This window comes from Hypanus sabinus, chromosome 3, assembly GCF_030144855.1.
Source record: "Hypanus sabinus isolate sHypSab1 chromosome 3, sHypSab1.hap1, whole genome shotgun sequence".
Taxonomy (NCBI): domain Eukaryota; kingdom Metazoa; phylum Chordata; class Chondrichthyes; order Myliobatiformes; family Dasyatidae; genus Hypanus; species Hypanus sabinus.
The window spans coordinates 188,961,094-188,987,068 of NC_082708.1; the positions used below are offsets into that span (position 1 = coordinate 188,961,094).

The 25,975-nt window shown below is 42.6% G+C and overlaps 1 protein-coding gene and 1 long non-coding RNA gene across 10 annotated transcripts in view; one reads left to right on the forward strand and one right to left on the reverse strand.

Moving 5' to 3' along the window:
- sfxn5b (sideroflexin 5b) overlaps positions 1 to 25,975 on the forward strand; it is a 282,969-nt gene that overhangs the window by 54,141 nt on the left and 202,853 nt on the right. For all 9 annotated transcript variants that reach the window (XR_009511398.1, XR_009511397.1, XR_009511396.1 and 6 more), the window contains exons 4-5: positions 14,821 to 14,847; positions 20,768 to 20,822. Coding sequence is in view for 6 of the 9 variants with exons in the window: in XM_059965824.1 (XP_059821807.1) it covers positions 14,821 to 14,847; positions 20,768 to 20,822 (82 nt within the window). In the remaining 3 variants the exon portion in view is untranslated. The remainder of the gene's footprint in view (positions 1 to 14,820; positions 14,848 to 20,767; positions 20,823 to 25,975) is intronic.
- Positions 4,736 to 25,975, reverse strand: part of LOC132391977 (uncharacterized) — a 28,264-nt gene continuing 7,024 nt past the window's right edge. The window contains exon 3 of the long non-coding RNA XR_009511402.1: positions 4,736 to 8,453. This is a non-coding gene — a long non-coding RNA (uncharacterized LOC132391977). The remainder of the gene's footprint in view (positions 8,454 to 25,975) is intronic.

A 25,975-nucleotide genomic window follows, 5' to 3' on the forward strand; every position in this document is an offset into this window, starting at 1 on the left:
CTGAGACTCTTGAACTTTGGGCATACTGCTAGTGTCTTCCACAGAAAAGACTGATGCAAAATGCTTATTCAGTTTGTCCACTATTTCCTTGTCCCCCATTATAAGCTCTCCATCATCATTTTCCAGTGGTCTGATATCCTGGACATCTTTCCAAAAGTCCTGGATGATGGGGTTCCTTAATGATGGATGTCACCTCAGCATTAACGACATCAGTCGATCAGATATCGCAGCACAACAGCAGCTATCCTGATTTCTGTCGTTATCTGAGGTAGAATTTGAATATGCACGCTCACACGTTATTTTTAATTATGTAAAATACATCACACGTTTTAGCCTCCTGCCCAGTCGTTACCTGTATGTTTTGCAGACTTCCTTCCATTAGTGGCACTTGAGGTTTAAGGAAACAGCAGGCTTAGTTTACAGTTTAATGCACCTTTCACACCAGAGTACACATCACGTCTAAAATGATGTTGTGGGGGATGGAGGTGATGTTGCATTTTCGGCACAGCTCAAGACACGCAGAAGGGAATACAGGGCTATTTTTCTCCCAGTCCACAATTCCTTCTGCATTATGGTCACGGAACACTCTCAAAGATCAAAGTAAATTTGCTAACAATGTACTTATATGTCCTATATACTACCCTGAGATTACTTTTCTGGTGGCCTTTCATGGTGGATAAAAAGAAACACAATAGAATCAATGCAACATCCAGTGTACAATAGACAATAGGTGCAGGAGTAGGCCATTTGGCCCTTCAAGTCAGCACTGCCATTCACTTTGATCATGGCTGATTATCCACAATCAGTACCCCATTCCTGCCTTCTCCCCATATCCTCTGACTCCGCTATCTTTAAGAGCTCTATCTAACTCTTTCTTGAAAGCATCCAGAGAATTGGCCTCCACTGCCTTCTGAGGCAGAGCATTCCACAGATCCACAACTCTCTGGGTGAAAACGTTTTTCCTCAGCTTTGTTCTAAATGGCCTACCCCCTATTATTAAACTGTGGCCTGTGGTTCTGGACTCCCTCAACATCAGGAACATGTTTCCTGCCTCTAGCATGTCTAATCACTTAATAATCTTATATGTTTCAATCAGATCCCCTCTCATCCTTTTAAATTCCGGTGTAAACAAGCCCAGTCACTCCAATCTTTCAACATATGACAGTCCTGCCATCCCGGGAATTAACCTTGTGAATCTATGCTGCACTCCCTCAATAGCAAGAATGTCCTTCCTCAAATTTGGAGACCAAAACTGTACACAATACTCCAGGTGGGGTCTCACCAGAGCCCTGTACAACTGCAGAAGGATCTCTTTGCTCCTGTACTCAACTCCCCTTGTTATGAAGGCCAACATGCCATTAGCTTTCTTCACTGCCTGCTGTACCTGCATGCTTACTTTCAGTGACTGATAAACAAGGACACCTAGATCTCGTTGTACTTCCCCTTTTCCTAACTTGACACCATTCAGATAGTAATCTGCCTTCCTGTTCTTGCCACCAAAGTGGATAACCTCACATTTATCCACATTAAATTGCATCGGCCATGCATCTGCCCACTCACCCAACCTGTCCAAGTCACCCTGCATTCTCCTAACATCCTCCTCATATTTCACACTGCCACCCAGCTTTGTGTCATGTGCAAATCTGATAATGTTACTTTTAATCCCTTCATCTAAATAATTAATGTATATTGTAAACAGCTGCAGTCCCAGCACCAAGCCTTGCGGTACCCCCAGTCACTGCCTGCCATTCTGAAAGGGACCCATTAATCCCTACTCTTTGTTTCCTGTCTGCCAACCAATTTTCTATCCATGTCAGTACCCTACCCCCAATAACATGTGCTCTAATTTTGCCCACTAATCTCCAATGTGGGATCTTATTAAAGGCTTTCTGAAAGTCCAGGTACACTACATTCACTGGCTCTCCCTTGTCCATTTCCCTAGTTACATCCTCAAAAAATTCTAGAAGATTAGTCAAGCATAATTTCCCCTTCGTAAATCCATGCTGACTTGGACCGATCCTGTTACTGCTATCCAAATGTACAGCTATTTCATCTTTTATAATTGGCAACAACATCTTCCCCACCACTGATGTCAGCCTAACTGATCTATAATTCCCTGTTTTCTCTCTCCCTCCTTTCTTAAAAAGTGGGATAACATTAGCTACCCTCCAGTCCACAGGAACTGTACAAAAGACAACAAACTCCAAGTGAAAAAAGAAAATAAAAATAATAATAAATAAGGAATAAATATCAAGAACACAAATTATATAATCCTTAAAAGTGAGTCCATTGGTTGTGGGAACAGTTCAGTGTAGGGGAGATTGAAGTTATCCCCTCTGGTTCAGGAGCCTGAAGGTTGAGGGGTAATAACTGTTCCTGAATCTGGTGGTGTGGGCACATCCCATGTAGAATGTGCCTCTTCAATTTGGGTGATGCAGTTGCCCACTTTGAGTACGATTATATAAGCTATGGTTACTGTCACTGCCGCCCATATGCACTTGTGAATGTGGCCAAGTTACTGAAGAACACCCAAGTCCAAATACGGCCTTGACGTTCTGTGTGATGTACCCCTCATACTGCGAGCGATCAGGTCATTGATCCAGTGGATTGATGTGCATGGGATCCACAGAGACCTAGTGGATTAGAATCAGGATTGGCCTGACCGTAGAAGACAGATGATAGTGGTGAAAGAGGCTCCCATATCTCCTCTCTGATTGCAACAATGAGAACAAGGTATATCCTGGAAGAAAGTGTCCTTAATGATGGATGCCACCCTTTTGGGGCATCACCTTTTGAAGATGTCCTTGATGCTGGGGTGGCAAATGCCCATGATGGTGCTGGCTGAGTCTACAGCCCTTCGCAGTTTTCTCAGCAAAACATATGTATAACATATAACAATTACAGCACAGAAACAGAACATCTCAGCCCTTCTAGTCCGTGCCTAACATTTGCTCTCACCTAGTCCTGCTGGCCCGCACTCAGCCCATAACCCTCCATTCCTTTCCTGTCCATGTACCTATCCAATTTTACTTTAAATGACAATACCGAACCTGCCTCTACCACTTCTACTGGAAGCTCATTCCACACAGCTACCACTCTCTGAGTAAGGAAATTCCCCCTCGTGTTACTCTTAAACTTTTGCCCCCTAACTCTCAACTCATGTCCTCTTGTATGAATCTCCCCTACTCTCAATGGAAAAAGCTTATCCACGTCAACTCTATCTATACCCCTCATAATTTTAAATACCTCTATCAAGTCCCCCCTCAACCTTCTACACTCCAAAGAATAAAGACCTAACTTGTTCAACCTTTCCCTGTAACTTAGGTGCTGAAACCCAGGTAACATTCTAGTAAATCTTCTCTGTATTCTCTCTATTTTGCTGACATCTTTCCTATAATTCAGTGACTAGAACTGTACACAATACTCCAAATTCAGCCTAACCAATGCCCTGTACAATTTTAACATTACATCCCAACTCCTATACTCAATGCTCTGATTTATAAAGGCCAACATACCAAAAGCTTTCTTCATCACCCTATCCACATGAGATTCCACCTTCAGGGAACTATGCACCATTATTCCTAGATCACTCTGTTTTACTGCATTCTTCAATGCCCTACCATTTACCATGTATTTCCTATTTGGGTTATTCCTACCAAAATGTAGCACCTCACACTTATCAGCATTAAACTCCATCTGCCATCTTTCAGCCCACTCTTCTAACTGGCCTAAATCTCTGTTCAAGCTTTGAAAACCTACTTCATTATCCTCAATGCCACCTACCTTAGTATCATTTGCATACTTACTAATCCAATTTACCACCCCATCATCCAGATCGTTAATGTTAATGACAAACAACATTGGGCCCAGTACAGATCGCTGAGGCACACCACTAGTCACCGGCCTCCAACCTGACCAACAGTTATCCACCACTACTCTAACCCTATCCAGCCACTGTTGAATCCATTTTACTACTTCAATATTAATACCTAACAATTGAACCTTCCTAACTAACCTTCCATGCGGAACCTTGTCAAAGGCCTTACTGAGTCCATATAGATAACATCCACTACTTTACGCTTGTCAACTTTCCTCATAACCTCTTCAAAAAATTCAATAAAATTTGTCAAACATGACCTTCCACACACAAATCCATGCTGACTGTTCCTAATCAGACCCTGCCTATCCGGATAATTATATATACCATCTTTCCATTAATTTACCCACCAGTGACATCAAACTGACAGGCCTATAATTGCTAGGTTTACTCTTAGAACCCTTTTAAAACAATGGAACCACATGAGCAATATGCCAATCCTCCGGCATCATCCCCGTTTCTAATGATGTTTGAAATATTTCTGTTAGAGCCCCTGCTATTTCTACACTAACTTCCCTCTAGATCCTAGGGAACATCCTATCAGGATCCAGAGTTTTATCCACTTTTATATTCCTTTAAAGCGTCAGTACTTCCTCCTCTTTAATTGTCATAGTTTCCATAACTTCCCTATTTGTTTCCCTTAACTTACACAATTCAATATCCTTCTTAGTGAATACCGAAGAAAAGAAATTGTTCAAAATCTCCCCCATCTCTTTCAGCTCCACACATAGCTGTCCACTCTGATTCTCTAAGGGACCAATTTTATCCCTCTCTATCCTTTTGCTATTAATATAACTGTTGAAACCCTTCGGATTTATTTTCACCTTACTTGCCAAAGCAACCTCGTATCTTCTTTTAGCTTTTCTAATTTCTTTCTTAAGATTCTTCTTACATTCTTTATATTCCTCGAGCACCTCATTTACTCCATGCTGCCTATATTTATTGTAGATATCTCCTTTTTCCTAACGATGTTTCCAATATCCCTTGAAAACCATGGCTCTATCAAACTTCTAACCTTTCCTTTCAACCTAACAGCAACATATAGATTCTGTACCTTCAAAATTTCACCTTTAAATGACCTCCATTTCTCTATTACAACCTTCCCATAAAAAAAATTCCCAATCCACTCCTACTAAATCTTTTCGCATCTCCTCAAAGTTAGCCTTTTTCAAATCAAAAATCTCAATGCTGGGTCCAGTCCTATCCTTCTCCATAATTATATTGAAACTAATGGTATTGTTATCACTGGACCCGAAGTGCTCCCTAACACATACCTCTGTCACCTGACCTATTTCATTCCCTAACAGAAGATCCAACACTGCCCCTTCTCTAGTCAGTACCTCTATGTATTGCTGCAAAAAACTATCCTGCACACATTTTACAAACTCCAAACCATCCATCCCTTTTACAGAATGGGCTTCCCAGTCTATGTGTGGAAAATTAAAATCTCCGACAATCACAACCCTGTGCTTACTACAAATATCTGCTATCTCCTTGCAGATTTGCTCCTCCAATTCTCACTCCCCATTAGGTGATCTATAATACACCCTTATAAGTTTCACTACACCTTTCCCATTCCTCGGTTCCACCCAAATAGTCTCCCTAGATGAGCCCTCTAATCTATCCTGCCAGAGCACCGCTGTAATATTTTCTCTGACAAGCAATGCAACACCTCCCCCTCTTGTCCCTCCAATTCTATGACACCTGAAGGAATGAAATCCAGGAATATTTATTTGCCAATCTCACCCCTCCTGCAACCATGTTTCACTAATAGCTACAACATCATATTTCCAGGTATCAATCCATGCTCTAAGATCATCCACCTTTCTTACAATGCTCCTAGCAATGAAATAAATGCATTTAAGAAATTCTCCACCTCCTCCTCTCTTTTCATCTCTAACAGTACAAAGAACTTTACTGTCTTCTTTTTCTTCCTTCTCCCATAGATCTGTTCCTACGCTTTGGTTTCTCTCCCCCCTCATATCTAGTTTAAATCCACTGGAGCCTCTCTTGCAAACCTACCTGCAAGAATATTTGTCCCCCTCCAGTTCAGATGTAGACCATCCCGCCAGAACAGGTCACACCTTCCCTGGAAAACTGCCCAATTATCTATAAATCTGAAGCCCTCCCTCCTGCACCACGTCTTCAGCCACGTGTTGATCTGCACTATCTTACTATTTCTAAACCCACCTGCACATGGCACTGGTAGCAATCCTGAGATTGCTATCCTGGAGGTCCTGTCCTTTAACTTGGCACCTAGCTCCCACAGAGCACTCGACTGCCCTAACTGCTGCCTCCATTACCTACTCCTAAGCTAATTAGATTAATTAAAGGAGCTTACCCGGCCTTACCTCACCTGGAGTGAAGCTCGTCCTCAGCCTCTGCTCGCTTTTTAAATTCCCCCGCTGATCTCAGAGGCCGACTTTCAGGCTTCAAACTCTGGCTGGTTTCACCGGCCAGATTGAGCCAAAGCCGTCCCACTCTGCCTGAACAACAAATTTCATCGGCTAATGATACATTAACTGCTGCCATCATTTTTTGCTTTTGTTTTCAGTTTCCATCATCTGCATATTTTTGACTTTTCAGTTACATGATTCTTCAGTGACTTGTCGGACTTGTGAAGTTACTGCTAGGCATCATCCTCTCCCCACCATTGAGCTCATCTTACACAGAGTGCTCCAGCAGGAAATCAGCATCCATTATCAAGGGCCCCCACCATCCAAGCCATAGTCTATCCTCGATGCTGCCATCAGGAAGAATGTACAGGAGCCTCAGGACGCACACCACCACATTCAGGAACAGTTATTATCCCTCAACCATCTGGCTCTGGAACCCAGGCAGATAGCTTCACTGAATTTCATTTGCCCCATCACTGAACTGTTCCCACAGCCTATGAACTCACTTTCAAGGACTCTTCATCTCATGTTCTTAACATGTATTTCTTATTTATTTGTTATTATTATTATAAAAATTTTTAAACATTTTTTTCTCAGCTCCCAAGCCAAGCAAGTTTATTTGTCAATTGCTAGGAACTTTCTGACTATTCTAGTGTTTATTAGATAGATAGATAGATAGATAGATTCTTTATTCATCCCCAAGGGGAAATTCAACATTTTTCCAGTGTCCCATACACTTATTGTAGCAAAACTAATTACATATAGTATTTAACAGTATAATATGATATGCATCTAAAATCACCCTCCCAAAAAGCATTAATAAATAAATTTTAAAAAATTCTTAAATAGTTTACTAAAGTGCATTGAGTGGTAACTTAAGCTCAGTCCTAACCCCGGCACTTAACATGTCTTGCCCCTGGTGGTTGAATTGTAGAGCCGAATGGCGTTGGCTTTCTGAAGATTTACATAAATACTGTTGTGTAGTCCTAATTGTTTAGTGCTGTTGTGTTGTGACTTGGGGATGATACCAGTTGTAGACATTACTATTGTGACAATGTGTACCCTGTTCATGTTCCATAGTCTTTCAATTTCCTCTTTTAAGTCAGCGTATTTCTGGTGCTTTTCACTTACTAATGTTGTATGTGTTTGGGTTGACTATATCTATTCCGTAAGTTGTTCTTGATTGTTTATCATGTATCATTAGATCCAGATGGTTATTATGGATTGTCCCATCTGTAATAACGGATCAGTCGTAATACACTCTCAATCTACAACTGGATCAGGCTTGTGCTTATAGTCAGGTGTTGGGGTCCTTTATGAGTTTGTATTTTAAGGCAAGATTTTGCCGAATGATGTTTGCCATTTGATTATGCCTGTGTTAGTAATCAGTTTGAGTTAATCTGCTGCAGGATCCTGTAACATGTTGGATTGTTTCTGGTTTTTCTTGGCATATTCCACTGCCTGTCTGCCTATCCGCAGTGGACCACTAGTGGTTCACTTACTGTCACGTCCAGCTCTAGCTCCAAGCGTGTCCTGGCGATCTCCAGCCAGTGGCCGTATCACTCTATTCTGTAGACATCTCTCCATAAAGTGAAAAGCTGTAGCTTTTTATGCCTCCAGCCATGTTTTGGTTCCTGACACAAAGAACAGAAGCTGACTGGAGCACCACGCAATCTGGGTATGAATGTACCTGCATTCGTTTCTGTTTTGGTGCATATTTTCCACCTGCCCCGCATACCTGCAGAGCTTTTCCCAATCTGCCACCTGGGGACATGCCCAGTGGGGGACAGAAAATGTCTCATAGGTTATTTGTATTTTTTTTATATTTGCAATTTGTTGCTCTTTGCACATTGATCATGTGTCCATCTCTGTCATGTACCTTCCCTAGCTTGGCATCGGTGGTTGGTAGCTTGGCATCGGTGGTTGGTGGCTTGGCATCGGTGGTTGGTAGCTTGACATCGGTGGTTGGTAGCTTGGCATCGGTGGTTGGTAGCTTGGCATCGGTGGTTGGTAGCTTGACATCAGTGGTTGGTAGCTTGGCATCAGTGGTTGGTAGCTTGGCATCGGTGGTTGGTAGCTTGGCATCGGTGGTTGGTGGCTTGGCATTGGTGGTTGGTAGCTTGACATTGGTGGTTCGGAAGTTGTTGGAGTCGATTGTCAAAGGTGAGGTTACGGAGTACCTGGAAACATATGACAAGATAGGCAGAACTCAGCATGGTTTCCTTAAAGGAAAATCCTGCCTGACAAACCTAGTGCAATTTTTTGAGGAAATTACAAGTAGACTAGACAAGGGAGATGCAGTGGATGTTGTGTATTTGGATTTTCAGAAGGCCTTTGACAAGGTGCCGCACATGAGGCTGCTAAACAAGATAAGAGCCCATGGAATTACGAGAAAGTTACATACATGGGTAGAGCATTGGTTGATTGACAGAGAGTGGGAATAAAGGGATCTCATTCTGGTTGGCTGCCGGTTACCAGTGGTGTTCCACAGGGGTCCGTGTTGGGGCCACTTCTTTTTACGTTGTATATCAACGATTTGGATTATGGAACACATGGCTTTGTGGTTAAGTTTACTGATGATACAAAGGTAGGTGGAGAGGCTGGTAATACTGAGGAAACAGAGAGTCTGCAGAGAGACTTGGATAGATTGGGGGAATGGGCAAAGAAGTGGCAAATGAATTACAATGTTGGAAAGTGTACGGTCATGCACTTTGGTAGAAGCAATAAATGGGCAGACTATTATTTAAATGGGGAGAGAATTCAAAGTTCTGAGATGCAACGGGACTTGGGAGTCTTCGTGCAGGATACCCTTAAGGTTAACCTCCAGGTTGAGTCGGTGGTGAAGAAGGCGAATGCAATGTTGGTATTCATTCCTAGAGGAATAGAGTATAGGAGCAGGGATGTGGTGTTGAGGCTCTATAAGGCACTGGTAAGACGTCACTTGGAATACTATGTGCAGTTTTGGGCTCCTTATTTAAGAAAGGATGTGCTGACATTGGAGAGGGTTCAGAGAAGATTCACTAGAATGATTCCGGGAATGAGAGGGTTAACATATGAGGAACGTTTGACCGCTCTTGGGCTGTACTCCTTGGAGTTTAGAAGAATGAGGGGGACCTTATAGAATCATTTCGATTGTTGAAAGGCATGGACAGAGTTGATGTGGCAAAGTTGTTTCCCATGGTGGGGGTGTCTAGTACTAGAGGACATGGCTTGAGGATTGCAGGATGCCCATTCAGAACAGAGATGCGAAAAAAAATTTTTAGCCAGAGGATGGTGAATTTGTGGAATTTGTTGCCACGGGCGGCTGTGGAGGCCAAGTCATTGGGTGTATTTAAGGCAGAGGTTGATAGGTATCTGAGTAGTCAGGGCATCAAAGGTTATGGTGAGAAGGCGGGGGAATGGGACTAAAGGGGAGATTGGATCAGCTCATGATGAAATGGCGGAGCAGGCTCGATGGGCCGAATGGCTGACTTCTGCTCCTTTGTCTTATGGTCTTATGGTCTCATTGACTCTATTGTGTTTTTTTCTATTTACTATGACTGCCTGCAAGAAAATGAATCTCAGGATATTATCTGGTGACATATATCTACTTTGATAATATATTTACTTAGAACTTTGAAAGTAATGATCGGCCATTTAAGCCGAGATGAGAAAAGGTTGTGAATTTTGTAATTCTTTGCTTTGGGGAGTTTTGCAGGCTCAATTATGAAGCATATTTTAGAGAATGATTTCTTTGATTTGGATGCTAGAGTTGCTTGGAAGACCAAATGAATCAGAGCTCCATTAAATGGCGTCTTCCAGTTTCTGCTCAATTACATTTTAAATTGCGTTTCCCACAGCCTTTTGAATGATTTATTTACACCCACTTTCTCTTGCCTCTCCGAACAATCTGACCACCTTTGAAACCAACTAGCCAATACCACATTGCTACTTCCTCATTCTACTCTCTCTGGAAAGTGTTCACTGCTCTTTTGGCCCAGAATTCATTATCATGGTTTACCATTGAAACTAAACTTCTGCTAATTCTGAGCTGATTGGACATGACTGGAAATCCAGGCTTCTTGTAACTTCTGCTAAGTGTTGGTCTGTGCTGGACTGTGTCCTCACGTGGGTTCAATGCAAAGCTTTCAAGAGGGTAGCTTCCGCCTGATAATATTGCCTCATTCATGTCACCGCAATAATTTTTTTTAGAGAAGCCCTCCATTGGTCAGAGTTGACAATTGATGCTGCACCCGAGCTGTATGGAAGCCAGGCAATATGATATGAAGAGCAGCCATGCAGCAGGCTCCCACACTCCACACAGCTGGTGAGTCCAGGGGGACGACAGAGACCAAAGGAGTTTGACACCAGCTGTTGAGTTCAATGTAGGACTGGCTCAGGAACTCCATCTCCAGATTTTTCCATGGGGTTTACTCCTGAAGCCTTCCTCATGAGTGGGTGTAGCTGCAAGGCAGCAGAGGTTTGAGATCAGAGTTTTCCTTCTCCTTGATGAGCTGCCAGCCACAGCCAATGAGCCTAAAGTGACTGGTTTTAAGGCGCCAGTAACCCACCCCTATCAGTAGAAACAGCTGCGCTGGGCTGAGTACCAAAGCCACACATGAAGGTCAGGAGCTGGACTTAGTTGTCACAGTTTGTTTGAGATGCAGGCCATTGGGAGCATTTAATAGCCAATGGGAGCTTATCCTCACTACCCTTCCCCCACCCTAGCTATGACAACTTTACAGATCCAACCCAATAATTGACCTGGCTAAAATGAACCAACTAAGCCAGTCTTTACCATCTGTCCTACCTAAGATCATGAGGTGCATAGACTAGATAGATGGCAACAGTCTGTACCCTAGGGTAGATGGCATACATTTTAGTGAAACATTCAAAAGGGACCTGAGGGACAGCTTTTTCACAGTCTGGTGAGTGTATGCAATGAGCTGCTAGAGGAAGTGGTTGAGGTAGGTACAATAGTGTCGTTTAAGAAGCGTTTGACAGATACATGGAGGGCTTGATGAGATGTTCGGATTAGACTGTGTAATTGTTATTTTCCTTGTAGTTTAACTTTCTCATGCATATTTGTGATTTATATAATTTCCTATTTACATGTGATTATTCAGTACATGTAAAAACCCAGTCGCATTGTTTTTGGAACAACATGGTTGCCATGGCTGGTATTATGTTACTTCAGTGATTGAATAATAGTCAAGTAAAGTCGACTCCAGTTTATTGTTATTGAACTATATACATGTGTACCATCACAATGGTTCTCCATACTGGGGTGTAAAGTACAATAGTATACATAATAAGTTATGAAAGTAGGATAAAATCTACAGATGAATTGCAAGTAAATAACAAACTGAAGTGCATAAATTAAATATTGTAAGGTACAGAACAGATTAACCAGTAATATTTTGAATGTGATGCGGCAGGAAGTTCAGAAGCCAAACAGCCTGGGAGAAGAAACTATTTCCCAATCTGACCATTCTTGTTTTATGCATTGGAGTGGACAGCAAGGAAGACTTCCATGGCTTGCAGTAAGATCTGAACCAGCTGGAAAATGGCAGATGGAATTTAATGCGGAAAAGTGCGAGGTATTATACTTTAGTAGGACCAACCAGCATAGGTCTTAAACAGTGAATGATAGGGCTCTGAGAAGTATGTGGAACAACGGGTCCATAATTCATTGAAACAAGCATCACAGGTTGATAAGGTTTTAAAGAAAGCTTTTGGGACATTGGGCTTTATAAAGTATAGGAGATGGGATGTTATGTTGAAGTTGTATATGATGTTAGTGAAGCATAATTTGGAGTATTGTGTGAAGTTTTGGTCACCTACCTATAGAAAAGATGTAAATAAGGTCAAAAGAGTACAGAGAAAATTTACAAGTATGTTTCTGAGTCTGGAGGAACTGAGTTATAAGGAAAGATTGAATAGATTAGGACTTTATTCCTTGAAACATTGAAGATTGAGAGGAGATTTGATAGAGGTATACAAAATTATGACCTGTGTAGATAGGGTAAATGCAAGCAGGCATTTTCCACTGAGGTTGGGTGAGACTACAACTAGAGGACATGGGTTAAGGGTGAAAGGTGAGAAGTTTAGGGGGAACATGAGGGGAAACTTCATCATTTAGAGGGTCCTGAGAGTGTGGAACGGGCTGCCAGCACAAGTGGTGCATGTGAGCTTGATTTCAGTGTCTAAGCGTAGTTTGGATAGGTACATGGATGGTAGGAGTATTGGAGGGCTATAGTCCCAGTGAGGTCAATGGAAGTAAATGGCTCATCACAGAATAGACCATAAGATCATAAGACATAGGAGCAGAATTAGGCCAACTGGCCCATCTAGTCTGCTCCGCCATTCAATCATAGCTGTCCCTTTTTTCTTCTCCTCCTCAACCCCACTCACCGGCCTTCTCCCTGTAGTCTTTGATGCCATGTCCAATCAAGAGCCTATCAATCTCTTCCTTAAATACACTCATTGATCTGGCCTCTACAGCTGCATGTGGTAACAAATTCCACAAGCTCACCACCCTTTGGCTAAAGAAGTTCCTCCGCATCTCTGGTTTGAAAGGGCGCCCCTCTATCCTGAGGCTGTGCCCTCTTGTCCTAGGCTGTCCCACCATAGGAAACATCTTTTCCACATCTACTGTGGCTAGGCCTTCCAACATTCAATGAGATCCTTCCTGATCCTTCTGAATTCCAGCGAGTAGGACCCAGAACCATCAAATGTTCCTCGTATGATAACCCTTTCTTTCCTTGTGAATCATCCTTGTGAACCTCCTCTAGACCCTCTCCAATGCCAGCACATCTTTTCTAAGATGAGGGGCTCGAAATCACATCCTTAATCTTGTATTCTAGACAACTTGAAATGAACACCAACATGACATTTTCCTTCCTCACCACCAACTCAACCTGCAAGTGGGAATAAAGGGATCCTATTCTGGCTGGCTGCTGGTTACCAGAGCAGTTCCACAGGGATCAGCGTTGGGACTGCTGCTTTTTATGTTGTATGTCAATGATTTGGACTACGGTATTAATGGACTTGTGGCTAAATTTGCGAATGATACAAAAATAGGTGGATGAGTGAGTAGTGTTGAGGAAACAGAGAGCCTGTAGAGAGACTTAGATAGTTTAGGAGAATGGGCAAAGAAGTGGCAAATGAAATATAACGTTGGAAAGAGTATGGTCATGCATTTTGGCAGAAGAAATAAATGGGCAGACTATTATTTAGATGAGGAGAGTGTTCAAAATGCAGAGGTGCAAACAGACTTGGGAGTCTTTGTGCAAGATACCCTAAAGGTTAACCTCCACATTGAGTCGGTTGTGAAGAAGGCAAATGCAATATTGGCATTCATTTCTAGATGTTGAGGCTCTGTAAGGCACTTGTGAGACCACACTTGGAGTATTGTGTGCAGTTTTGTGCTCCTTATTTTAGAAAGGATATACTGACATTGGAGAGGGTTCAGAGAATGATTCCAGGAATGAAAGGGTTACCGTATGAGAATCATCTGGCAGCTCTTGGACTATACTCCCTGGAGTTCAGGAGAATGAAGGGGGATCTCATAGAAACATTCTAAGTGTTAAAAGGCCTGAACAGATTAGATATGGCAAAGTTATTTCTCATGGTAGGGCATTCTAGGAAAAGAGGGCACAACTTCAGGTTTGAAGGACATCTTTTTAGAATTGAGATGTGGAGAAATTACTTTAGTCAGAGGGTGGTAAATCTGTGGAATTTGTTGCCACGAGCGGCTGTGGAGGCCAAGTCATTGGGTGCATTTAAGTCAGAGATAGATAGGTTGCTGATTAGCCAGGGCATCAAAGGGTATGGGGTGAAAGCAGGAGAGTGGGGATGACTTGAAGAATTGGATAAGCCCGTGATTGACTCAATGAGCCAAATGGCCTACTTTTGCCTCTATATCTTACAGATCAAGAGAAAATCTGCAGATGCTGAAAATCCCTGTTCCTCCCTCTTTTTCTTTCTTCCATGCCCTTCTGCCCTCTCCCATTAGATTCCCCTTCTCCAGCCCTGTATCTCTTTTGCCAATCAACTTCCCAGCTCTTTACTTCACCTCCCCCACTTGCCAGTTTCACCCATCACCTTGTGCTTCTTCTACCTCTCTCCCCTCCCCACCTTCGAACTCTGACTCCTCATTATTTTTCTCCAGTCTTAATGAAAGGTCTTGGCCCAAAACCTTGACTGTACTCTTTTCCATAGATGCTGCCTGTCCTGCTGAGTTCCTCCAGCATTTTGTGTGTGTTGTCCACAATCCATGGACTCACTTTCAAGGACTCTTCATCTCGTGTTCTCAATATTTATTGCTTGCTTATTTATTTATTTATTTTTCTTTCCTTTTTCTTAATTGCACAGGTTGTTGGTGTTATTTTTGTTCATTGGTTGTCTGTCCTTCCTTTTGTGTGCAATCTTTCACTGATTCTATTGTGTTTCTTATATTTATTGTCAACATATGGTGACATATATGTAGTTTGATAATAAATTAACTGAACTTTGACTCTGGGCGTAAGATCACTAATGATTTTTCCTCATTTTGCCTTTTTCTAGCTTTGGGAGGCTCAAAAAATTAAACAGGTAGGAGCATTTCTATTTAAATAAGTGCTGTTGTGTTGTGCAAGTTAATCATTCATACTGCATTTCTGCAATATTTCATTGCCCATATTAATATACATCCTATCCAATAAACAATGTCCGATTTGCAGTTTCCTATAGAAAGTGTTGATTACACAGTCAGCACAACATTGTGGGCCTGTAATGTGTTGTAGATTTCTATGTTCTATGTTCTAGATCAGTGTTATCTACTCTAGAAACTGTCTAGAATTTCCCTAGCACATAGCCCTTTACTTTTCTCAGCTTCATGTACCTACCTAGGAGGTCCTATTGTATCCACTTCCACCATCGCCACTGGCAGTGCATTCCACGCACCCACCACTCTCTGTGCGGAAAAACTTACCCCTGACATCCCCTTGGTACCTATTTCCAAGCACCTTAAAACTATGCCTCCTCGTGTTAGCCGTTTCAGACCTGGGAAAAAGCCTCTGGCTATCCACACGATCAATGCCTCTCATCATCTTATTCACCTCTATCAGGTCACATCTCATTCTCCATCACTCCAAGGAGAAAAGGCCATGTTCACTCAACCTCCAATAAGGTATGCCCTCTAATATCATTGTAAAAGATTTACAGATATCCTTGTAAATCTCCAATGCACTCTCTCTATAGCATCCACATCCTTCCTGTACTGAGGTGAGCAGAACTGAGCACAGTACTCCAAGTGGGGTCTGACCAAGGTCTTATATATCTGTAACATTACTTCACAGCTTTTGAACTCAATTCCACGGTTGATGAATGTCAACACACCATACACCTTCTTAAGAACTCTGTCAACCTGCAGCAGCTTTGTGTATCCAACGGGCACAGACCCCAAGACCTCTCTGATCCTCCACACTGCGAAGAGTCTTAGCATTAATATTATATTCTGCCTTCAAATTTGACTTACCAAAATTTGCCACTTCACACTTATCTGGGTTGAAGACCATCTGCCACTTCACAGCCCAGTTCTGTAACCTATTGATGTCCCGCTCTAATACCTGTGTGTCATCAGCCAACTTACTAACCCGCCCTTCTACTTCTTCATCTCGGTAGTTTATAAAAATCACAAAGAGGAGGGGTCCCAGAACAGATCCCTGCGGAACATCACTGGTCACTCACCTGCATGCAGAATATGACCCGCCTACAACTACTCTTTGCCTTCTGTGGGCAAGCCAGTTCTGGATCCACAAAGCAAGGTCTCCTTGGATTCTATACCTCCTTGCTTTCTGAAAGAGCCTTGCATGGGGAACCTTATCAAATCCCTTACTGAAATCCATATACACTGCATCCACTACCCTATCTTCATCAATGTGTTTTGTTATATCCTCAAAGAATTCAATCAACCTCGTAAGGCATGACCTGCCCTTGACAAAGCCATGCTGACTATCCCTAATCATGCCTCTCCAAATGTTCATAAATCCTGCCTCTCAGGATCTTCTCCAACAACTTACCAACCACAAGTCAGACTCACTGGCCTATAATTTCTTGGGCTATCTCTACTCCCTTTCTTAAACAAGAGAACATTTGCAACCTTCAATCCTCCGGTACTTTTCCCATCCCTATTGATGTTACAAAGATCATCGCAAGAGTCTCAACAATCTCCTCCCTCACTTCCCACAGTAGCCTAGGGTATATCTCATCCGTTCCCAGTGACTTATCTAATTTAATGCTTTTCAAAAGCTCCAGCACATCCTCTTTCTTAAAGTCAATATACTCAAGCATTTCAGTCCACTGTAAGTCATCCCCACAATTGCCAAGGTCTTTTTCCCTGATCAATACTGAAGCAAAGTATTCATTAAGTACTTCCACTACGTCCTCTGACTCCATGCACATGTTTCCACTATCGCACCAGATTGGTCCTATTCTCACACAGCTCATCGCTCTTCACATACTTGTAGAATGTTTTGGGGTTTTCCTTAATCCTGCCCACCAAGGCCTTCGCATGGCCCCTTCTGGCTCTCCTAATTCTATTCTTAAGCTGCTTCCTAGCAACCTTGTAATTTTCTAGAGCTCTAGCAGTACCTAGTTTCTTGAACCTTTCAACATCCTTTGTACACCCTACCATCCTTTCCTCGCCTCAGTGGAACAAACCTACGCAGAACTCCTTGCAAGTATTCCCTGAACATTTGCCACATCTCTGCCGTGCATTCCCTGAGAACATCTGCTCCAAATTTATGTTCCTAAGTTCCTGCCTAATAGCATCATATTTCCCCCTACCCCAATTAAATGTTTTCCCAAATTGTCTGCTCCTATCCTTCTCCAGCACTATGGTAAAGGAGATAGAGCTGTGGTCACCACCTCCAAGATGCTCTCCCACTGAGAGATCTGACAGCTGACCAGCTTCATTTCCCAATACCAGATCAAGTACGGCCTCTCCTCTAGTTGGCTCATGTACATATTGTTGTCAGGAAACCTTCCTGAACACACCTAACAAACTCCACCCCATCTAAACCCCTTGCGCTAAGGAGATGCCAATCAATGTTAGGAAAGTTAAAATCCCCCATCACAACAACTGTATTATTATTGCACCATTCCAGAATCTGCCTCCCTATCTGCTCCTTGATATCCCTGTTACTATTCGGGTGTTTATAAAAAACACCCTGTAGAGTTATTGCGCCTTTCCAGTTCCTAACTTCCACCCACACTGACTCAGTAGACATGCCCCCACCTCTTTTGCCTCCCTCTCTGTCCTTTTTGAAACATCTAAAGCCTGGCACAATTCCTGCTCCTGAGACATCCAAATCTCTGTAATGACCACGACATTCCACTTATTGACCCACACTTGAAGTTCATCCACCTAGTTTATGATACTCCTTGTGTTAAAATAGACATCACAAACCATCAGGCTGAGTGCATCTTTGCTCTAACATCTGCCTACCCTTCCTCACAAACTCTCCACAAGCTGTCTCTACTTGTGCACCAAGCTCCGCATCCTCTGCCTCTTTACTTCGGTTCTCAAATCTAGTTTAAACCCTCCCCAACAGCATAAGCAAACTTCCCCGCCAGGATATTGGTCCCCCACGGATTCAAATGCAACCAGTCCTCTTTGTGCAGGTCACACCTGCCCCAATGATCCAAAAATCTGAATCCCTGCCCCCTACTCCAGTCCTTCAGCCACGCATTTATCGTCCACCTCATTCTCTTCCTTTACTCACTCATCTCTTACAAACTAAACCCTGGTTATATTACAGAACTAAATAGTTCAGAGAGTCATATCTCATTGTGGCATTTTGTAAATTAGGCTTCCAAAGGATGGAGAATTAAAGACAAGTGACCATAACAATGAAGCTCATAAGGAATCCTCCAGTACTCACCTGCTTCCAATTCCTAAATGGACAGTGAACCCGAGAACTCTACCTCATTTTTAAATATATATTATTCCTTATTACTTCTTCAGTTATTCTAATATATTATGTATTTCATTGAACTGCTGCTGCTAATTTAACAAATTTCATGACACATGCTGGTGATAATAAACCTGATTCTGATTCTATAAACCTTTATGATTCCAGTCCCACGTTAAAGAGTCTTATTCTGAGTTGACCTTTTGAAGTTATGTCATGTTGAAGTTCTGTATGATGTTAGTGAGGCCAATGTCACCAATGACTTATACAACTTGCACATGTAGAACTGTTGACTCCAGAACCCGGATCACCCGCACTGTAATGGCGTTATGCTAGCCATTACACCACATGCCACCCTATATCATGGCCCAAAGGGCCTGCTCCTACACTGTACTGTTCTATGATCAGAAAGACTTACTTAGAGTCACAGAGTACTACAGAACAGAAAAAGGCCCTTTGGCCCATCTAGTCTGTGCCACCCAATCACCCTATTTTGAGTGTGATCATTGCGCAGGGCAATGGTGATAGTATCAATTAACCTATAAAATAGCCATATACAAGTGGGGTGACTCCTGCAGCAGGAGGTTTAAGAAGCTTCTAGAAAATACAGAATCAGTATGCTACTATGACTGGAAAATTTATGAAACAATTAAACATATCTAGGTGATCATATAAAAATGCAATTAAGCATGCTTAGAAGTTAAACTAGTTAAGCAAGCATGGGAACATTAAACTACAACAAAAGTACAAGGGAGGTAACAGTAACAAATCATTCGAGCCCAATGAGTCCATGTTGCCCATCTGGACAAATAACCTACTAACGGTACGTCTTTGGACTGTGGGAGGAAACCAGAGCACCTGGAGGAAACCCATGTGGTCACAGGGAGAACGTACAAACTCCTTACAAACCTTATAGTGACGGAGCTGAACCTGAGTCACTGGCGCTGTAACAGCTTAATGCTAAATGCCACACTACCATGCCACCCTTCATGCATAAGCATTCAGGTGAACTTCTTTCACAAATAAATGCTTCATTGTTGGTGGAGCAGCTTTGGAGTGGCATTAAGTGGAAGACACCAACACCTCAAGCATGAATAAAGCCTAACAAGGATAACCTTTTTATTAGTTACAGTCTTAGAATCCTGGAGAAGTACAGCATAGAAACAAGCCCTTTGGCCCATCTAGTCCATGCTGAAACCATTTAAACCCTATTCCCATCGACCTGCATCAGAACCATAGCCCTCCATATCCCTGCTGTCCATGTACCTATCCCAACTTCTCTTAAACGTTAACATCGAGCCCGCATGCACCACTTGTGCTGACAGCTCGATGCACACTCTCACAACTCTCTGAGTGAAGAAGTTTCCCCTCATGTTCTCCTTAAACTTTTCACCTTTCACTCTTAATCCATGACCTCTGTTTTAGTCCCACCCAACCTCAGTGGAAAAAGCCTGCTTACATTTCCCCTATGTATAACTCCTTGTAATTCTGTATACCTTGTAACAATTTTCCTGCTGGCTGTATTACCACCCAATCTATCAAGACCATGAAGTGTAACTATCGTATGGCAATGCTTGTGATGCACAGACCAGGGAGTCTCAGCTAGAAATAATCATCCTATTTACTGTCCATCCTGAATTTCCCTTCAGCTGAGTACTAGCTGAGTTAAAGGGCACTGCAGATTCATATTCATCGATTTATCACATGTACATCCAAACACAGTGAAATGCTTCGTTTACATTCTGCGGATGTGTGGGGGCAGCCTGCAAGTGTCACCAAACATTCTGGCACCAACATTGTATGTCAGCAATGTTCAGCAGAACAACACAAGCAACAGCAACAAATGCACAAAAATACCAAAGCAAAACAAGTTGATTTATTAACCCTCTCAACCTCATTCTCCTGCCTTCTTCCCATAACCTTTGACATCTTTGCTAATCAAGAACCTATCATTCACAGCTTTAATTACTGTATACCCAATGACTTGGCCTCCACATCCGTCTGTGGCAATGAATTCCACAGATTCACCACCATCTGGCTAAATAAGTTTCTCCTCATCTCAGTTCTAAATGGATATCTTTCTATTCTGAGGCTGTGTTGTATTATCCTGGACTCATTTACTACAAGAAACAGCTTCACTATGTCCACTTTATCTAGGCCTTTCAATATTCAAAAGGTTTCAATGAGGAGTTGACAATGAGTACAGGCCCAGCCAGAGCCATCAAGCACTCCTCATACGTTAACCCTTTCATTCCCAGGATCACTCTCATGAACCTTCTCTGTACCCTCTCCAATACCAATGTGTCTTTTGTTTTAGAGGTAGGAGAAATTCATGATTCTCACGACTGAAAATGGCTATATTCCAGTATAAAGTATTTAGCTGAGTTTACAACTACAACTGCTGTAGTGATTTTGAACATGTCCTCTTCGATCATTAGTCATGGATTGCAAGTCCAGTTTTTGAACCTCTTTACCTTCATGCCCAGACCCTGCCAGTGCTGTATTGAGACACCTGCTACAGTCATATTTAATCTTTTCTTTTGATTTGTTTACATAAGGCTGTTTTACATCCGGATACCAATGAGAAGATTTTGATGCCTTTCAGAATGTCAGGTATGTTTTTATAATTTTACAATAACAGGTTCCACTCATGCTTTTATTTTTTTCAATGATGGCTCGTCACTAAAGTTGAGAATCTCTGGTGAAAAGCTTTTCTCTGAAATATGTAAAAATAGGCTGTTTTCTTCAGGGTTAGCCACCTCCTGGCACAAAGCAGGATCGCATAAACACTAATCCTTTCAACTAGTGTGCTAGAGATTGGAAGTTCAACCTAAGAACAATTTTTGCTGATCTCTCTTCAAATTACAGTTTCTCCACAATCTGTCTCAAAACTGAAAATCCTCTTTGAACGTTCCCCCTCCGTAGATGGTCATGGTCCCAGAATAATTTCGCCTACTTCATTGGGAAACTCTGACAGAACTTTGACTAACTTCCATAGTTGTACAGCTTGCATCACGTCCTGGTGTGGGAACATCAATGCCCAGGAATGGAAAAGATTATAGATGAGTAACGGATACAGATCGGTCCATCACAAGCAATGCCCTCCCCACCATTGAGCCACATCAACGAACGAGCGCTGCCACAAAAAAGTAGCCTCTACCATCAAGGACCACCACCATCCAAACCATGTTCTCTTCTCACAACTACCATCAGACAGGAAGTACAGAAACCTGAGGTCCTACACCACCAGGTTCAGAACAGTTACTACCCTACAACCATCAGGCAGGAAGTACAGGAGCCTGGAGTCCCACACTATCAGGTTCAGGAACAGTTATTACCCTACAACCATCAAGCAGGAAGTACAGGAGCCTGGAGTCCCACACTATCAGGTTCAGGAACAGTTATTACCCTACAACCATCAGGCAGGAAGTACAGGAGCCTGGAGTCCCACACTATCAGGTTCAGGAACAGTTATTACCCTACAACCATCAGGCAGGAAGTACAGGAGCCTGGAGTCTCACACTATCAGGTTCAGGAACAGTTATTACCCTACAACCATCAAGCTCCTGAAATGACGTGGATGTCTTCACTGACCGCTACTCTGAGCTGAGCCCACAACTCACTTTCAAGGACTCTATTTTTCCAACTCACATTCTCAATGTTATTTTTTTATCTACTTGCACAATTTGTCTTCCTTTAAACACTTGTTTGTAGCTTTTTCATAGATTTGCTTGCATTTCTTTATTTTCCTATAAATATCTGCAACAAAATGAGTCGCAGGGTAGTATACACAGTACGTACTTTGAAAATAAATTTATTTTATTTAGTGATACAGTATGTAACAGGCCCAATGAGCCTCACCACCCAGCAACCCACCGGTTTAACCCCAGCCTAATCACAGGACAATTTGCAATCACCAATTAACCCACTAACAATTTCATCCTGGGCTGTGGAAGGGAACCAGAGCTCCTGGAGGAATACTACGCAGTCATGAGGAGCACGTACAAACTCCTTGTCGGAATTGAACCTCAGACTCTGGAACACTGAGCTGTAATAGCAGTGTGCTAACTGTGATGCCTGAAATTCACCTTGACTTTGACTTATCCCCGCATTTCTTTTCTGAAGCGCATGTTTGGTTGTACTTATTGAAGCTGTGCAAGTATTTAGATCGACCTGATGGTTTATGAGAGGAGAGCTTTATTGACTTCTTTGGGATCTAGATTTCATATTCAAAGGCAGTATTTATTGGCCATCAATCAATGCTGTTGAGAATTGGCAACCAGCCACCTTGTTGTACTGCTGCAGTCTTCTGGTGAAGCTGATGACACAGTGCGCTCAGAGAGGTTAGACAGTAGCTTTATTTGTCACATGTACACGCAGTGAAATGTGCCATATAATGGGTCCTTCATATAGCTGGGTCAGATAATGACCAATGCCATTCAAAGATGTGTTGGGGGCAGCCCACAAGTGTTGCAACATAGCATACAGCCCACAACTCACTAACCCTAACCCGTAGGTCTTTGGAATGTGGGAGGAAACCAGAGCACCTGGAGGAACCCACATGCTCACAGTGCGAATGTACAGGTTTCTTACAATGAGTGGCAGGAACAGAACCCCTGATTGCTGGCACTGTGAAGTGTTACACTAACGGCTACGCTACCGTGTTGCCTTGCTGAAAGTGGTCTTTGCCTACTCAATTGGAGCTGTGCTCATCCAGGAAGTGGAGAGTATTTCATCACACCCCTGACTCATGCCTTTTATTTTTCATTTATTTATTGAGATACAGCGCTGAATAGGCCCTTCCAGCCCTCCGAGCCATGCCGCCCTGATATAATCCTCGTCCATTCATGGAACAATTTATAATGACCAATTAACCTGTCAACCAGTATGTCTTTGGAAGGTGGGAGGAAACTGGAACACCTGGAGGAAACCCACACAGTCACAGGGAGAACGTACAAACTCCTTATAGGCAGCGGCAGGAATTGAACCTGGGTCACTGGTAGCCGGAAGTGTTGTGCTAACCACCACACTAGCATGGCAGTGGAAAGGCTGTGGGGTAGCAGAATGTGAGGAGTCACTCGTTGCTGGATAAACAAACTCTAATCTGCTCTAGTAGTAATACAAAAGGTGCTGGAGGTACTCACTGAGTCAGCGAGATCTCTGGAGGGATATGGACAGTTGACGTTTCAGAACAAGGTCCTTCATATAGCTGGGTCAGACGGAGGTAATGCCAACACTACCCCTCCTCCCCAACAGCTCGAGCCATACCAGATGGTTAGACTCTCTTGTCAGAGATGGAAATTGTCCAGCACTTTGGTGTTGTAGTGTTACCTACCAAGTATCAGCCCATGCCTGACTTGTGCCCAGGGCTTGCTGCATGTACGGCTGGACTACTCTGTTTGCTGAGGAGATGCAAACAGTCTTGTAAATTTCCATGCTTTACTTCATTTCAGAGTGAAGCAATAATTATCCCAAAAACAAGAGTAAGTCACTAATTAATTGTTGTTGGAATTCTTTGTATTTGTTACATATTTAACAGAGGTGCTGTGTGTGTGAACAGAGGTTGTGTGTGTGTGTGTGTGTGTGTGTGTAGGTTTAACATGTCATTCGGGGACAGGGGTGCCAGGAGATTGGACTCTGATGCCACGTTGCTGTTGGAGGCTGTCCTGCCCAGATAATGTCAGCTACTGTTCTCTAGATTCAGATTCATTTTGCACTTGTACAGTGAAATGCATCATTTGTGTCAACAACCAGCACAACCTAAGGGTGTGCTGGGGCAGCCCTCAAGTGTCGCCACACACTCCGACACCAACGTAGCATACCCACAGTGCTCAGAACAATATAAGCAATAAAGACAACACGGCAAAACAACCCCCTTTCCTCCCTCACTCTCACCCACCCTCCCACAAACACAGACAGGCTGCCTCCCGACCTCCGACCTCCAGTGGACTCATGGACTCGCAGACTGAGATCCTCCAACTTCTGGACTCAGTCAGGTTTAATATCACTAGCAAATGTTGTGAAATTTGTTGTCTCTGCAGCAGCAGTTCTATGCAATACATAAGAATGGAGAAAAAACTTAATTACAGTAAGCATGTATATTTTACTCCTGAGGGTAGCAATGAGAACATTGGCTTATGGGGGTTCTTAATGATGGCCGCCACCTTTTTAGGCATTCGCTCCTTGAAGCTGTGCTGCATACTACGGAGGCCAGTGCTCGTGATAGAGATGACTAAGTTTACAACTCTGCACAGCTTGCTTTGTTCCTGTGCATTAGTTCACCTCCACCCGCCTCCCAAATACTAGTTAGAGTGCTCTCCACGGTATATCTGTAGAAATTTCCGAGTATTTTTGGAAGCAAACCAAATCTCCTCAAACTCGGAATGAAATATAGCCTTTGTAGCTGCATCAATAAGTTGAGTCCAGGTTAGAGCTTCGGAGATATTGACACCCAGGAATTTGAAATCGCTTGCTCTTTCCACTTCTGATCCCTCTATGAGGACTAGTTTGTGTTCCCTCGTCTTACTCTTTCTAATGTCCACAATCAGTTCTTTTCCTTACTGACACATTGACTCAGGTGCCTCAACTATCGGGCCTCGACTTCATCTTCAAAAGTTGGCATTAGTGCACAAGGCATGGATCATTATTGGGCACTTCACTGATCATTATGTAACTTCTGAAGTAATTCAAAGTCAAGTTTATCGTCATATGCACAAGTACATATACGCACATAACAGCTCAGTACTTTGGGACATGATCTTGTGTCGACCTGTTAAGCTACTTTAAGATCAATCTAACTCTTTGTTCCACACATAGCCTTCCATTTATCTATCATCCATTTACCTATCTAAGAGTTTTTTAAATGTCCCAAATGTATTCTGCCTCGACCACCTCAGCAGGGCATTCCACACACTCACCACTCTGTGTAAAAAAACTTATCTCTGATGTCTGTCCCCCACCCATACTTTCCTCCAATCACCTTAAAATGATGCCCCCTTGTATTAGCCATTTCCACCCTGGGGAAAGCCCCTGGCTGTCCACTCAATCTGTGCCTCTTAACAACTTGTAAACCTCTACCAGGTGCAATGAAAAACTTACTTGAGGCAGCATCACCGGCACGTAGCATCAGATAGGCAGCATTCTCAAAAGAAACATCAATTAAACATGAATAATACTGTTACAATAAAGAACACAATTAGAACAGAAATAAAACAAAGTCCACTGCAGTTCAAAGTGGTCACAGTGTTGCTAAACTGCAGTGATTAGGATTGAGCCAAATGGCTGAAGGGAAATAGCTGTTCTTGAACATAATACTGGGAAGTGGAGATAGATGGTGAACCGTTCTTATAAAATTTCAGTGTACATGCTAATTCATTGCAAAGGCAGCTGTACTCTGCCCTCCTGTTGGGTGCCATTACAGAAAATCTTTCCTACCAAATGCAGTAAGCACATACGACAGTTCATCTCCGTGAGACAGGAGAACACACATCAACGTACAATAGTCTCTGTTTTATTATTTCAGACATTAATTTGCACATTATTGCACATTGATAAATTATTATTACGTATATTGTGTTTATTATTAGTTAAGTCTGCACACCGCTAAGTGTGTTTTTAAATGTTGCTGCTGTAATGAAAGAATTTCCCACTCAGGATCAATAAAGTATATTATTATTATTATTGTTGTTGTTGTTGTTATTATACCATGCTAAACCTCACAGGTAGACAGGGTGGTGAAAAAAACCATTTAGTACACTGGCCTTTAT